The 13,647-nt window shown below is 42.7% G+C and overlaps 1 protein-coding gene and 1 non-coding gene across 6 annotated transcripts; both read left to right on the forward strand.

Annotated features, from left to right (window-relative positions):
• Positions 1 to 324: 324 nt before the first annotated feature.
• On the forward strand, positions 325 to 396 carry trnac-gca. The gene has a single exon. It is a non-coding gene; the product is annotated as a tRNA-Cys (tRNA).
• A 387-nt stretch (positions 397 to 783) lies between these two features.
• On the forward strand, positions 784 to 12,886 carry ccdc47 (coiled-coil domain containing 47). Of its 5 annotated transcripts, none has more exons than XM_046415475.1 (13): positions 784 to 918; positions 7,804 to 8,102; positions 8,201 to 8,302; positions 9,549 to 9,723; positions 9,860 to 9,981; positions 10,067 to 10,132; positions 10,274 to 10,375; positions 10,515 to 10,625; positions 10,765 to 10,850; positions 10,941 to 10,999; positions 11,106 to 11,215; positions 11,321 to 11,488; positions 11,997 to 12,886. In XM_046415475.1, the coding sequence occupies exons 1-13, from the start codon at positions 834 to 836 to the stop codon at positions 12,075 to 12,077; spliced, it is 1,566 nt and encodes a 521-aa protein (XP_046271431.1). In that variant the 5' UTR covers positions 784 to 833; the 3' UTR covers positions 12,078 to 12,886. The 5 variants fall into 5 exon arrangements, with proteins under 5 accessions (XP_046271431.1, XP_046271435.1, XP_046271434.1 ...); XM_046415479.1 differs by lacking the exon at positions 784 to 918 and adding an exon at positions 4,548 to 4,648 and having other exon boundaries at positions 7,793 to 8,102; XM_046415478.1 differs by lacking the exon at positions 784 to 918 and adding an exon at positions 6,320 to 6,472.
• Positions 12,887 to 13,647: the final 761 nt, after the last annotated feature.

A 13,647-nucleotide genomic window follows, 5' to 3' on the forward strand; every position in this document is an offset into this window, starting at 1 on the left:
CTGGAAGCGGAGCCACGGAGCTTACGGATGGACGCCTCCGCACACCCATCAAGCAGTTTTCGTGTCTGCTGAGAAACATTTTAGACCTCCAAGATCAGCATCGCTCCAGTATCTGACCAAATGTGACGTGTGGTCACAATCTGGCCTTCTGTTCCTGAGTTCTTCTGTTGAATAATGAACACCGTGATGTCACAGAGAGGTTGACCTTTGACCCTTCGAACAGAAAAAGTCCTCACCTCATCATTTTATCCTGTTAAGACATTTGAGTGAAATATGTGTCGTGATTGTTGTTGTGTGTTGTGAAGTCCGACCGTAACACATGCAGGGGGTATAGCTCAGTGGTAGAGCATTTGACTGCAGATCAAGAGGTCCCCGGTTCAAATCCGGGTGCCCCCTGTGCTCAGCAAGGACCAGCGATTCACGGGCTGGTCCCGGATCATTTGGCGTCATTTGGCGTGCATGGAAAGAGGAAAAATGGTCAACTTCTACTTACTTTTTTAATTTAATTACTGTGTTATTTATCTTCGAAGCCTGGAGGGTGTTTTATTTTGAAAAATTGCCTAATCATCTCCGAATCACTTCCGTGCCCCCCGTCAAAACAGAAGAAGAAACGCTTGTTTCTTCTTCTGTTTTGAAGCCGGTAATTTAAGCCCACATGCTAACGCGAGCTAAAATGAGTAAAACAAAACAAAACAAACTCCTCCGGAGAGTTTCTTTGACAAGGTGGAGAAACACAATGATGACGCAGCGGAAGACTTTAAGAGTGCCGGCAAGCAAAAACCGAAGCTGCATATAAAATAAACGACCAGGACGGAGCCGTGAAGCTTCGCCTCATGGAGCCCAAGCAGCCTGCTTTGAAAGGCGACTTTTATGGAGAAAAACCCACAACCTCAGGGGTCCCACCGATTCTGTGTTACGGTGAGTTGTTTTTCTTATGCACATTATTGTGCTTCATTATGTCGTGGCGCTAAAAGGGTTGGAGGCCTCTGATGGAGACTCATCCACTAAATCCAGACCCACACAGGTTGTCTCTGTGGGTTACACTTCTGCAAAGTCCTCCGTCATCCTGTGGTTGATCATTATTACTGGCCTACAGGATTCAACTAACATGTTTAGTAAGTGATTGATGTTGCAATGAATCATGGGTAATCCTGTCAGTGAAGTCTGCACAAAGTCCACTTCAGAGGCCTCGTGGACCACATTCAACACCTGCAGACTTCCAAGGAACATGTCCACAAAGTCCACAAGTCTGGACGTTTGGATTCAGCCATCATGTGAGCTTAAATATCAATATCAATATATCAATAAAACTGAATAAACACATGGACACGTTTGTCCTAGGACATGAAGGAATACAATTTATTAGAGCAAATTCAATAATAAACTTTATGAAAAAGCTACAACATGAACACTTGGCTTACCGACATCTGAAGTTGATATATTTATATGTATGTACATTTTGCCTTGTAATGGCATGCTACAAGGACATGACCCTTTAATTACTGAAAAAAAACAAGAAAACGAGAGGCAGATCAGTCAGAAAGTTGTTTTACTCTGCTCCCATTTCACAACTCACTCTAACACAAAAAAACAAACAAACAAAGAAACGCAGCTCAGCTTTCCAAGCACGATCTTCTACAAAGAAAGAAGAGGAGAGTAAGTAGGAAGTTAAAAAGGCTGAACGACATTGCTCTGGTAGGTTCTGAGTGTTGCTGTACATCACCAGCCGAACTAAAAACACACCGTGTGATGACGGACGCGCTGCAGTGACAATAAGAATCCCTCTCAGGTTATTTTACAATTTGAAAACAAAAAAAATAAAAATAATAATAATAATAAAATTTGCAGGGGTCACAAGTTTGAGTTTTGTTGGAAAGAGGATACTTGAAACACTGCTTGAATCACCACAGGGGCAAACAAGACTGTAATGCATTGACCTCCGAGTCCACGGGAAGGCTATGACACACGCCTACGCCTCAGAGAGGTCGTCTTCTGCCGCTTATAGTAGTCTGCATCAACCTTTACGGACCAAACAGATGAAACACACGACATCTAAACCCTTTATGATAATCTCAGAGGTGGCTGAAATCACACCGAGAAGTATAAAAATGTTTTTCATGAACAGCTGCTCCGAGTTCTAAAGCCTCTCTGAACGCTACCCTGCGAGCAAAAATAAATAAGAGCATAAACACGTTTAATAGAAGAACGATGGAGGAAAGAGATGGGAGAAATGTAAACCAGATTATTGTGGAGTAGGTGTGTGAAACTCCGAACACGTTCAGAGAAGCTCACTCGTGACCTCATCCTTGTCTTTAAAAGCAGTGGGCTGAGGACAAAAACAAATCCCAAAGTCCAAATCTGAAACAACGCTCCTTTTTCCTCTCCACCCGAGTGTCCGTGGCTTTAGACGCGCAGGATCTCCAGGCAGTTGTTGTAGCAGATGGCGATCCAGTCCGGCTGCGTGGAGGCCCACTGCACGTTGTTGATCTCCCCTTCAGCGGTGTAGGCCAGGATGGGATCCTCAATGGCCCGCGGCATCTGCTGGATGTCCCAGATCAGAGCCTGGTGGTCGTCCGCTGAGAAGGGAAGACATTAAGAGGGATGTTTCAGACTGAAGGAGCAGGGATGGAAGGACATGCAGCTGACTGCACACAAAGCTGAGCCTTGAGGTCCTTTCACCCTATACGGTTTGGGCTGTTTCAGACAAACCTAACATTACATTTGAGTCACAGAGCCAAGTGTCACATTTTCCTTGAATCACATATCCAGCGATATTTGAGTTAAACAACATTTACTGCTGTTCATAAGGACTCCAAACATCTGTTTGACCAGTTTCTTAAGTTGTGATTATTTCTCAGACCTGTTCAGAGTGATTTCAGTTGGCGTGTTTACCTGCAGTGCAGATGTGACATGAGGAGTGCGGGGCCCACGCGATGCCGTTCACACAAGCGCGATGGTTGTTCAGCCGAGCGACCGGAGTGCAGGGCACACGTACGTCCAGGATGACCACCTGTCACACAGAAATGTTAATACTGGGAGCTAACAGAGGTGGAAGAAAACACTCAGCTCCAATACACAGACACTCCGTTCCTATTAAGTTCTTATATCATAAAATATTAATGTGAAACAGCTGTGAAACATCCACAAAATTCAACATTTCATGTTTTTTATATTGCGAATTCCAAGAAATTCCAGAATGTTTCGACCAAGCAACATTTTTAATACATATGCATAAAACAAGGAAGACTACTGACAGGCTGAAAGAACCCACAGCAAACTGACCTCCATGCCGTCCATGGCCATCGTGGCCAAGTAGTTGGGGTCCTGCTTGTTCCAGCAGAGGCGGAGCAGCGGGTGGTGCTGGGGGTCTTCATAGATGATGGTGCTGTGCTCCAGGTGCCGGAGGTCAAACATGCGGACGGATCCATCAGCTCCCACAGAGGCAAACATGTCTCTTCCGCCTCCTGCGCGGCTGAATGCGATGTCATACACCTGTAGACGCACAAACAAAGACGCTAACGCAAAGATTTACCACAACCACAGAGGGTGATGCTGCACGGTGCAGACACACACAGACCTCTTTGTCATGAGCAATCAGCTGGGTCTTCACATGTCCAGACACCAGGTTAACCCGTCCTAACACCTGTCCAGTCTCCAACCCCCAGATAGTGCAGGTGGTGTCGATGCTGGAAGTGCCTGCAGAGAGAACCCAACATGTGAAACCATACAAGTCAAAGAGCAACAGCATCCACATTGCAGCCTCCTGATGACCGATAGTGCATTTCTTACCCAGCAGGTTGGGATCGACTTCATTCCAGTCAAACGAGGTGAGTGGAGCACAGAAGTCGGAGTTCTTGTTGTTATTCAGCAAACATTCAAGACGCGTTTCTGTGTCGCTGACCTGCGTGACAAAAGCAAAGAAGTTTGGCAGTGAGCAGACTTCTCCAAACAAGCGGCACGTTCACGTCGAGGTGAACGTTTCACAGCTGCCAGCTGGCAAACAGCACTCATGAGATTGTGTTTATACAACAGATGAGGATGATGATAATTGAGGAATACAGACGTCTCCGTGTCAGCTCCTGAAGCACAGGCACAGCCTGCTGTAGTTCAGGTGTTAAGGAATAAGGTTACCGATATACGATATATTTATTGTTTTATCAATAAACCGCAAAACAAGGAAAAATGAACTATTTGTCGGGCTGTCTCTCAGTACTTTGACTGCATTCAAATCTAAATCCACCGATACCTACTTAAGGCGTAAATGTTTAACAACTGTTGTCAATGTATAGTTTATTTTATAGGAACTATTTCCTGCTGTGGATTAATACATATGAGCTTTGTCTGCACAAACAAGACCTGTAAGTAGGATCAATTCACTGTTGGCTTTGATTATTGTAAGTTGGTGAACATAACAGAAACAGACGTATCAGCAGACTTATCCTGTAATGAATATCCTACCCTCCAAATGCGCAGGTAGTCCCCGCTGGTGGCCAGCAGGTCCGGGTACACCCCCTTAGTGTCTGGAATCCACATGATCTTGGTGGTGGGGTAAGGGTGATCAAATGTGTTCCTGCATACGAATTCTGAGCTCTCCTCCTCCAGACCCACCAGCTGAACCTGGGTGGGAACAAACACATTATCTGTTATTTCAGCACGAGTCAAACCAGTGTTCACAGGGCAGCGGAGGTCAGAAACGGCACCGGCTATATATGGTGTCGGGTTATTACTATTTAAAGACAGCTCTGTCGAATATTTGCACAGGGGCGTTTGGTACTTTGCTGTTATTAGGGAATAACACAAAACCAGAGACTGTGATCGTGTGCCTTGATGGTATTCAGAACAAGTAGCATTAGCACTAGCTCGCTAACGGTTAGCGTTACGTTAGCCGATAAACTGCCACACTACGCACCTTGTTGTTGTATTCCTCCACAAAGCTCCCAAGAGCCAGCCGAAAGCGTTTGTCTGGACGGACGCTCCAGTTCATCGCATACACCGTCCATGGCGCCTCGTATTTGTAGATTTCTTTTCTTTTTCCGTGAAGCGACATCCTCCCGAACTGCAGCTGTTGTCTGAGCAGCTAACACGCTAGCGTTAGCTAACTACGAAATAAGTAGTCTAGCGAGCAAGTGCAAGCAGTTACTTAACGCGCAGGAGCAACTGTCAGCAGATGCGGTGAGAGAGACCATTTAATTAAACAAATCGTGTCTAACAGCAAGATTTCTCACCACTTTGGTTAACAAAGAGTCGCATTGCTCGTTACGACCTAAAGAACCGTTAAGTCCGACACAATACAAATGGTTTCCGGCTTTTTGTTTCAAAATAAAGAATGAATTAAAAATATATTTTCAAGGACAGTTTTGTTAAACGGGCAGTCCGACAGTAAGCAAGTAGATAATTCGGTGGAAATAACTGTCTCTTGAGGAAACATCACATTCATGAAGCCAGATTTCTTCTAGGTCTCTCCTAAATCTCATGCTGTTTTGTGATGACCTCAGACTTTTTATAGCCTAATTCTGTTTATAAAAACTGTAAAAACAAATCTTACCTTCAAATACAAAAGTTTTACTTTAACTGCTGTCACTTGAAGCATGCCATTATGACTGGCAGCAAGTGGAGTTCACGGTTGTCGCACAGAATACAGTGATGACTACGTAAGGCTCAGCGTTGTTTAAGTTGTATTTTGAAAGTCTGATGCGGAAATGTAATTATGCTATTGTGTCTTACTTGGCAAAGCGTTGCAGTTGCTCATCATGGTCACTAGAGGGCCTGAATATACTTGATTCTAAACCATAACAGTATTTTATAAACACATCTGACTGAACAATGAAACCGCACGTAAAAGTTACATTTTACTTTTACTTTTTCATTACCTAATCTCTATTTAATTTTTGCAAGAAGAATATTTTCACTTGGATTCTAAAGTAATTAATTGTCTATTGTAAATTATTAGAGAATGTAATATGTAATGTAATAAATAAATGTAATTTAAAAACGATAGCAAAATACGTTTTATACGTTTTATAAAGGCATCTATATGTGCGTATATATATGTATTATGAAATAATATGACTATAATAATAACAAGATGTACGTTATACAGCATAAACACCATTCAAAACTGACAGGATTGTACTGCAGCTACGTGTTGTAACCAGTGGGTGCACTGCAGAGCCATCATGATACAGTCAATGCCACCCATCTACTTCACTAACATCAAGGCAGACATAACATAGCTAACATACAGAGACGTCCGGTAAAACCCTTCAAAATAAATCTTTCAAATGAATCAGAAGCACGTAGGCATAGGTGGCGATGAAGGGAGTCACTGAAACATCCTGCCGCGATACTTTTGCTTTGAAAGGTCGGTCCTGTGTCGAGTAGTTTGTTGCTTCGGGTGTAATATCATTACAAGGACAGTTGAGACTACTTGTGCTCAGCCAGTGTTACATTTAGTGTCACAGAAAGTATCCAGGTAAGCTCTTTTTTGGTTTTGTTCACAGGGTTTGTTTTCATGAACAATTTTATTTAGTTGTGTTTTTCCGGAAAAAAATGCTGCTCTCCCTTCAGGACTAGGTTTGTTGTTGGTTACTGAGTAGCACGCTAGTTAGCCACCGTTAGCATGCTAACGTCAGATTTGCTAACCGCTAATGATAAAGTGAGAGAGTGAGCGCTGGGGGTTGGGTCTTGAACGGCGACATGGTAGCGGCTTGTGGTTTAATCCTACATATGTAGTTAGATAAGTACACAGTGTTAGTTTTGAGTTGACTGCCACGACACAAAGCCAGGTGTAGCTTGTCATTTTATCCTGTTAGCAAGCGTGTGTCAAACGTTGGGACGCTGGCTAAAGTTGGAGGTGCTAGCCAAAGCTTTTTGGTCAGAGTTTTGCCATTATCCAAGCATTGCCCCACTGTGTAATGAAATGTTTTATCCTGGTAAGTTTGTAGCTTTATTCATTAATTCGCTCTGACAAAGTGACAGCACTGATAGCACAAACAAGGTTTCGCAATAGTGGCATATAATCTTAGCGATTGTTTTCGAGTTAATCTCAGTCTGTAGGGATTTTTTTTTCTCTTTGGGATTTGTCACGTGAATATCCACTGTGTGAGCAGGGGACTGACTTACTACAATAGATAAATAAATGACTTTATTAATCCCGAATGGACATTAGGTTGTCACAGCAGCTCGGTACATTCACATGCCAAACAAATGTACAAAGGTGAGATGAAAAACTACTTATAAAAATAGATACTCATAAATTGGTTTTCTTTCTTCAGTTTGGGCGAATGTGTTAGGTATTTACATATTGTATTGTTGGTGGTCTGAAGGATTCAAGGAGCTTCATTGTCATTTCACACATGTAGAAACATGAGGTGGAACGAAATTAATTTCCCTGGCCCCGGTATAAGCCCAAAAACCTACAATACTAATGCTATAAATATAAAAACAACACTATATAAAGATACAAAACAACCAGAATAAAAAATATATGAAGTGATAACCTGTAGTAGGTTGACACTGTTGCCACACCTTTTGGCCTTACAGTATACTTATTATTATTATTATAATATTAAAGCAACCCTCAGGCCTTATTTAAAGACGGCTGATGCTCAAGTGCTAACATGTAGCACTGATCTGATGTTGTGATTTTACTGGTCTGTGTGAGATTTTTCCTTCCTGTTGTCTCATACTTATTTCAGGCTTGTTAAGCTTGTTTTTCAGTCATGTCTCAAACCACCTTTATTTACACATGTTCCTCTCTGTTGCATCAACTCCCTTTCGCTCTGCCTTTGCGCTTTGTCACAGGTCCCACCATGAGAAGTGCGTATCTCCTCCTGATACCAGCACTGCTGCTCCTCCTGGCCTTTCCTGTCTCCAGGGGACGCTACAATGACGATTTTGATGATGGCGAGGACCTAGCAGACTTTGATGACAATGACTTTGCTGAGTTTGAGGACATGAACGACGATCCAGCAGCTGAGGCAGAAACTGTCCCTCCACCTCGTGTCTCTCAGTCCTCGCAGCCTGAAGAGGATGAAGATGAAGACGAGGCCACAGTGGAACTGGAGGATGGCCAGGACGGTTTTGAGGACTCGGAGACGCAGGTACATTGCAGTGTGTTACTGTTTACTGATTATTTATGGCAGTCTAGTAATTTATACAGACTCTGGAGCAAAGAAGATTCAACTTCATGTTTCCCTAGGATCAAGACATGTACAGCAAATATGACCAGGAGGAGTTTGAGGGGATTGGAGACATGGAGAAGCCTAGCCACTCCATGAAGGACCCCCTCATAATCCACACAGTAAGCCGGGCTAATTGCTAAAATCTTCTCACATACCGCCTTCGATTGTCTGCTTGCAGAAGGAAAACTTATTGTAAATGCGTTTATGTTGGGGCATTCTGCACAGTGCTACGTGTGTTGTCTTTGTAATGAAAATGTGTTTTTGTAGCCGTTGGACAATTCAAAGCTGTAGAGATGCAGAGTACTCCATTGTGTTGTAGCAGCTGTTGAATGTTGTTTGCTAACTACAACGCAGGCAATTTACATAAACTGTTGTCATGGAAGCTCAACAATGGCGTTCCTGATATTGTAGCCGTTGGAAACCGATTGCTTCCGGCTTAAATTAGCATTTGTCTCATTCACACTGATGCCTGTTAGAGGTAGAAAGATAAATTGATCCGGCATTATGTCTGCCGTTACTAGAATGTTGAGGAATTGGTATCAATGTAAATGTTGGCCAACAAGTAACAAGAAATGGTATTAGAGAGCTGCCAAACTAGTAGGGCTGCAGATTATTTTCATTGCCGATTAATCTGTCTGTTATTTTCTCATTTAATCAATTACTTTTTTGATCTATAAAATGTCAGAAAATGGTAAAAACTGTTGCTCAGTGTTTCCCAAAGCCCGAGATGATATCTGTCTTGTTTCTCCGCAACCCGAAGATGTAAAGTTTACTGTCATGGAAGAGTGAAGATTAATTAATGATCAAAATAGTTGGTGACTGATAGATGACAACTAATCAATTAACAGTGCAGTTGTGCAGTCTGCGTTTGAGGTCATTTAGAAACCGTGTCGTCATTACAGGCTGATTCCTCCACCGCTGAAGCATCCACATCAAAGTAGTTATGTTTCTTGTTGCCTGTTCATCCGCATCAGCTCTTATGAACGTGATATCTCAGGGACACCTTGAGGAAATTTCTTCATATTTGGAACAAACATCCACTTGGATTCAAGGATGAACTGATTAGAATTTATTGTTCTGTCAGAATCAGTTTTATTGGCCAAGCATGTAAATACATACATACAATGAATCAGTGTGAAGGGCTCTATTGGTCCTCTGTACTCGTCTGTAAAAATAGTCTCTGAGTGAAGACAGCAGGTTCCTCATGGGAAATTATTCACTGGAAGTCAACACAGTGATAACTTCTTCAGATAAATCCTTCAGAGTCTGAAAGGGATGCAAAGGCATACAACCTCATGCTGGTCATTCTGATTATATCAAAAATGACTGACTTTTTTTAAACGACTGCTTGCCGTTTCTCTCCAGGTTCCTGCACATCTGCAGAACAGCTGGGAGAGTTACTACATGGAGATCCTGATGGTGACTGGCCTGTTGGCCTACATCATGAACTACATCATCGGCAAGAACAAGAACAGTCGCCTCGCTCAGGCCTGGTTCAGCTCGCACAGAGAACTTCTAGAGAGCAACTTTGCACTAGTGGGTGAGTTCTTCCAGTATGCAAGTAGGCAGTGTGTTTTAATAAAAGTACTGCTGTGTGTGCTTGTGGTTTCTCTGTGTTTTGGCCAGTCGACTTACAGCACATCTTGTAAATAATTGTAAATAATTCATATTTGAAGGTGATGACGGCACCAGTAAAGAAGCGGTGAGCACTGGGAAGCTGAATCAGGAAAATGAGCACATCTACAACCTGTGGTGCTCCGGCCGGGTGTGCTGTGAGGGCATGCTGATCCAGCTGAAGGTGCCGGCTACATGTTTTATGTGTGAGTTATTGTTGCGTTGTATTTAGTATACAGTCGTGTAAATTTCCTTGCGGTCTGTTCCAGTTTCTGAAGAGGCAGGACCTGCTCAACGTTCTGGCAAGGATGATGAGGCCCGCCTGTGATCAAGTGGTATGTTTCAGTGAAGTAGCAATTAAAAAGAGTCAGTGTGGAGTCTGTGAAGTGGGACACACAACACAGACACGCCAGACTGAGCTTTTTAAAAGTAGTTTTGCAGTCACAACCTTACCAACAGCTTTTGTCTGCTTGTAGCAAATCAAAGTGACCCTTAATGACGAGGACATGGACACTTTTGTCTTTGCTGTTGGCACCAAGAAGGCCATGGCCAGACTTCAGAAGGAGATGCAGGACTTGGTAAAGATCCTCCATAACTTGTCTGCACCACACAGTCTTAAGTTATTGTTATCATAGAGTACTGATGTTACTACTCAAATGGATTGACTTATTTGTAGTCAGTGTTGTCACTATGTTACCCATTTTGTTTTCCCCATAGAGTGAGTTCTGCGGTGACAAGCCTAAGTCTGGGGCCAAGTATGGGCTCCCAGACTCCCTGGCTATTCTAAGTGAGATGGGCGAGGTCTCAGATGGGGTGATGGACAACAAGGTAATGGCTTGTTAAGCTTATCTCTCTCTCATAAAGTGTAATCACTGCAGACTCTCAGAATACCAGCCAGGGTTTCTCGATTTGACATCTTCCTCTGTCAGCGCTCTCATGTGTCTGCATCTGTTTTGGGTGTTTGTAGATGGTGCATTATGTCACCAACCACGCTGACAAGATCGAGTCCATCCATTTCTCGGACCAATTTTCTGGTCCAAAAGTTATGCAAGAGTAAGTGTTTCCTTAATCCTTTACATGCAGGTTAGGTGAAGTTTTCTTGGTTTCTGATGTGGTTCTAAAACCTCTGGTGTTGTTTTTCAGGGAGGGTCAGCCCTTAAAGCTGCCTGAGACTAAGAAGACGCTGCTGTTTACATTTAATGGTGAACATTTTGACTACTACTCACCGAAGAAAATCTTCACCCTGCCTTATGACCCCGTAATTTTATTTTTCTAATGTGTTTCATTTGTTTGATTGTGTGCTTGTAGTGCCTGGCATGGGCAACACGTCTCCCAAAGACATGGACACTCTGCTCCCTCTCATGAACATGGTGATCTACAGCATCGATAAAGTAAAGAAACTCCGCCTCAACCGAGAGGTGAGCGTGATTCTGGTGCTTTGGTGTTTTCTGTGCTTTGCGCCCCTTTTAAATCAGGTTTTAAAGTGTAACAACAAGTCCTTTCTATCCTCCTCGTGTATTTAGGGCAAACAGAAAGCTGACAGAAACCGGGCCCGTGTGGAGGAGAACTTCCTGAAGCAGACCCACGCTCAGCGTCAGGAGGCCGCCCAGACACGGCGGGAGGAGAAGAAGAGAGCCGAGAAGGAGAGGATCATGAACGAGGAGGATCCAGAGAGACAACGTCGACTGGAGGTCTGGAACCTGAAATGCCAGACACAAACCTTGGGGGGGGGGGGCATTTAAAGGAATAATGTGACATTTTGGCATATCTGCTCATTTGCTTTCCTGCGAGACAATATATGACACTCACATGTTTATGAAAAATATGTTGATTGAGCCAGCATAAAGACTGAAACAGGACAAAAACATACTGGCTCTGTCCAATAGTCACATAATGTACACAAATCTACACACTACCTAGGACACTTTACGTCCTGACAATGACAATTCACCATTTTACAGATGTTAACCCTGGATCGAGCCAGGGTAGCTGCATCCAGTCTTTATGCTCAGCTGAGCTAGCTTCATGATTATCTCACAGACATGGGAGTCTTGTCTCTCTTTTCAGCTTGAAAGCCAATGAGCACGTGTCCCACAATGTTGCGTAATTCTTTTCAAGAAAGCACACGAATGATTGCAGAGTTCCTGTTTTCCCTGTCCATTTTTATGTCTGTGATTTTCCCTTTTGTTCTTTTTTCAGGAAGCTGCTCAGCGACGTGAGCAGAAGAAGATTGAGAAGAAGCAGATGAAGATGAAGCAGATCAAAGTGAAAGCTATGTGAACGACCTCCACAAGGATGGCGATACAACCCCGATTCCCAAAGAAGTTGGGACGCTATGTAAAACGTTTATAAAAACAGAATGCAGTCGTTTGCAAATGACAGTTTTACAAATTTTCCCCGAGCTTGCGTATCAATATCCTTTATACATCACGTGTTCCACAAACTGGTGGACAAAAATCAATGAAACACTAAATTTTTTAATTGAGGCTCAGCAGATGATCACATTCAATTTTTATCTATGTTGTATGCAGCGTCCTGGCTTAGTATCTGGGTTGTACAAGCACACGTGAAAGCAGTGCTCAGCTCAGACACTTTCCTTCAGCTCCGTCTGCAGCTCTGGCTCACAATCACTTTGGCTCCAAACAGTCGTGTGCCTCTGGGTGCGTCAAGCTCATCCGTCTCCGTCGCCACATGCTCCATTTGGTGTGGCTAAATCTTAATGACAGAGAGGGAACTTACTGTCCTTGTCAAGTGAAAGAGACTTTTTCACCGTCAAATTTTTGTTTTGTTTTTTTTCTGTCCAACTTTCTTTTCAAAATTCATCAAAGCTCTGTTTGAAATCCGTGCAGCTCGATGAGCTTTTTAAACTTAATCTGCTGGGAAGAAACACGATTTTGTGGCACTGAGGCACATTTTAAAATGAATGAAAGCATTGCTGTGCTTACATTGGAAATCGGCATTAATATAATACATTCAAGGAAATCTTAATTTATATCTGCTACAACATTGTTTTTTCTGTTTTGTTTGCAGGCTGTTTCTAACGAATATCTGAGCAAATGTAATAAAGTGCACTGGAGTCTGTTGGAAAATGTTTCTGGTGTTTGTTTTTAATGGTAAATCTAAAGCCATCGATTTTATTTACAAGGATATTAATGGAGACCGACCACGGACGCGGTGGGGTTGTGTGCGACATAGAAGCTGATTCACACACGCCTTTTGTAGCAGCAGTTAAAAGAGTGAGGGCAAATAACGGGGAGCAGAACGAGTGAGGCTAAATTTAACTTTTAGGTGGCGTCAGCAGCCTGAACTGGATTTAGTTACATCAGTGTGGTTGACAAGCTAAAATGGATACAAAGACCATGTCTGTCCAGATATGTCTGGGTACGATCAAACCTTTGATATCGCTTGAGTGATCTTTTGATGTTTTGCTTTGTCACACTGTCTCAAATGGTAATGCACTCCCTTGATACAAGACCATAGATGTGGTGTCAGAGTTAAATGAACACGATCAAAAAAAGAGCATTGCAGCTTCTCAATGGGGCTTAATGCAAGGCTACTGAATAAAATTATATTTAAATTTCACAGGATAATAGTGTCCATCTCTGGTAATGTGGAGAGCTAACACATGATGTATTATTTACCTCCATAAATCAAACAATTTGACCTGTATGTGAGTGGATTTGTATTTATTCTTGAGGCTCAATCAACTGCATCATCCTAATCCTGATCCAAAATTATTTACATCACGTAAAATCTTTGTATGAGAACTAACATACTTATTATCAGCTTAAAAGTAAGTAAAATTTAAATCATTATGAGCTCCTTGTCCAGTTACAAAATTGAAATGCTG

This window comes from Scatophagus argus, chromosome 16, assembly GCF_020382885.2.
Source record: "Scatophagus argus isolate fScaArg1 chromosome 16, fScaArg1.pri, whole genome shotgun sequence".
In the NCBI taxonomy this organism is placed as follows: domain Eukaryota; kingdom Metazoa; phylum Chordata; class Actinopteri; family Scatophagidae; genus Scatophagus; species Scatophagus argus.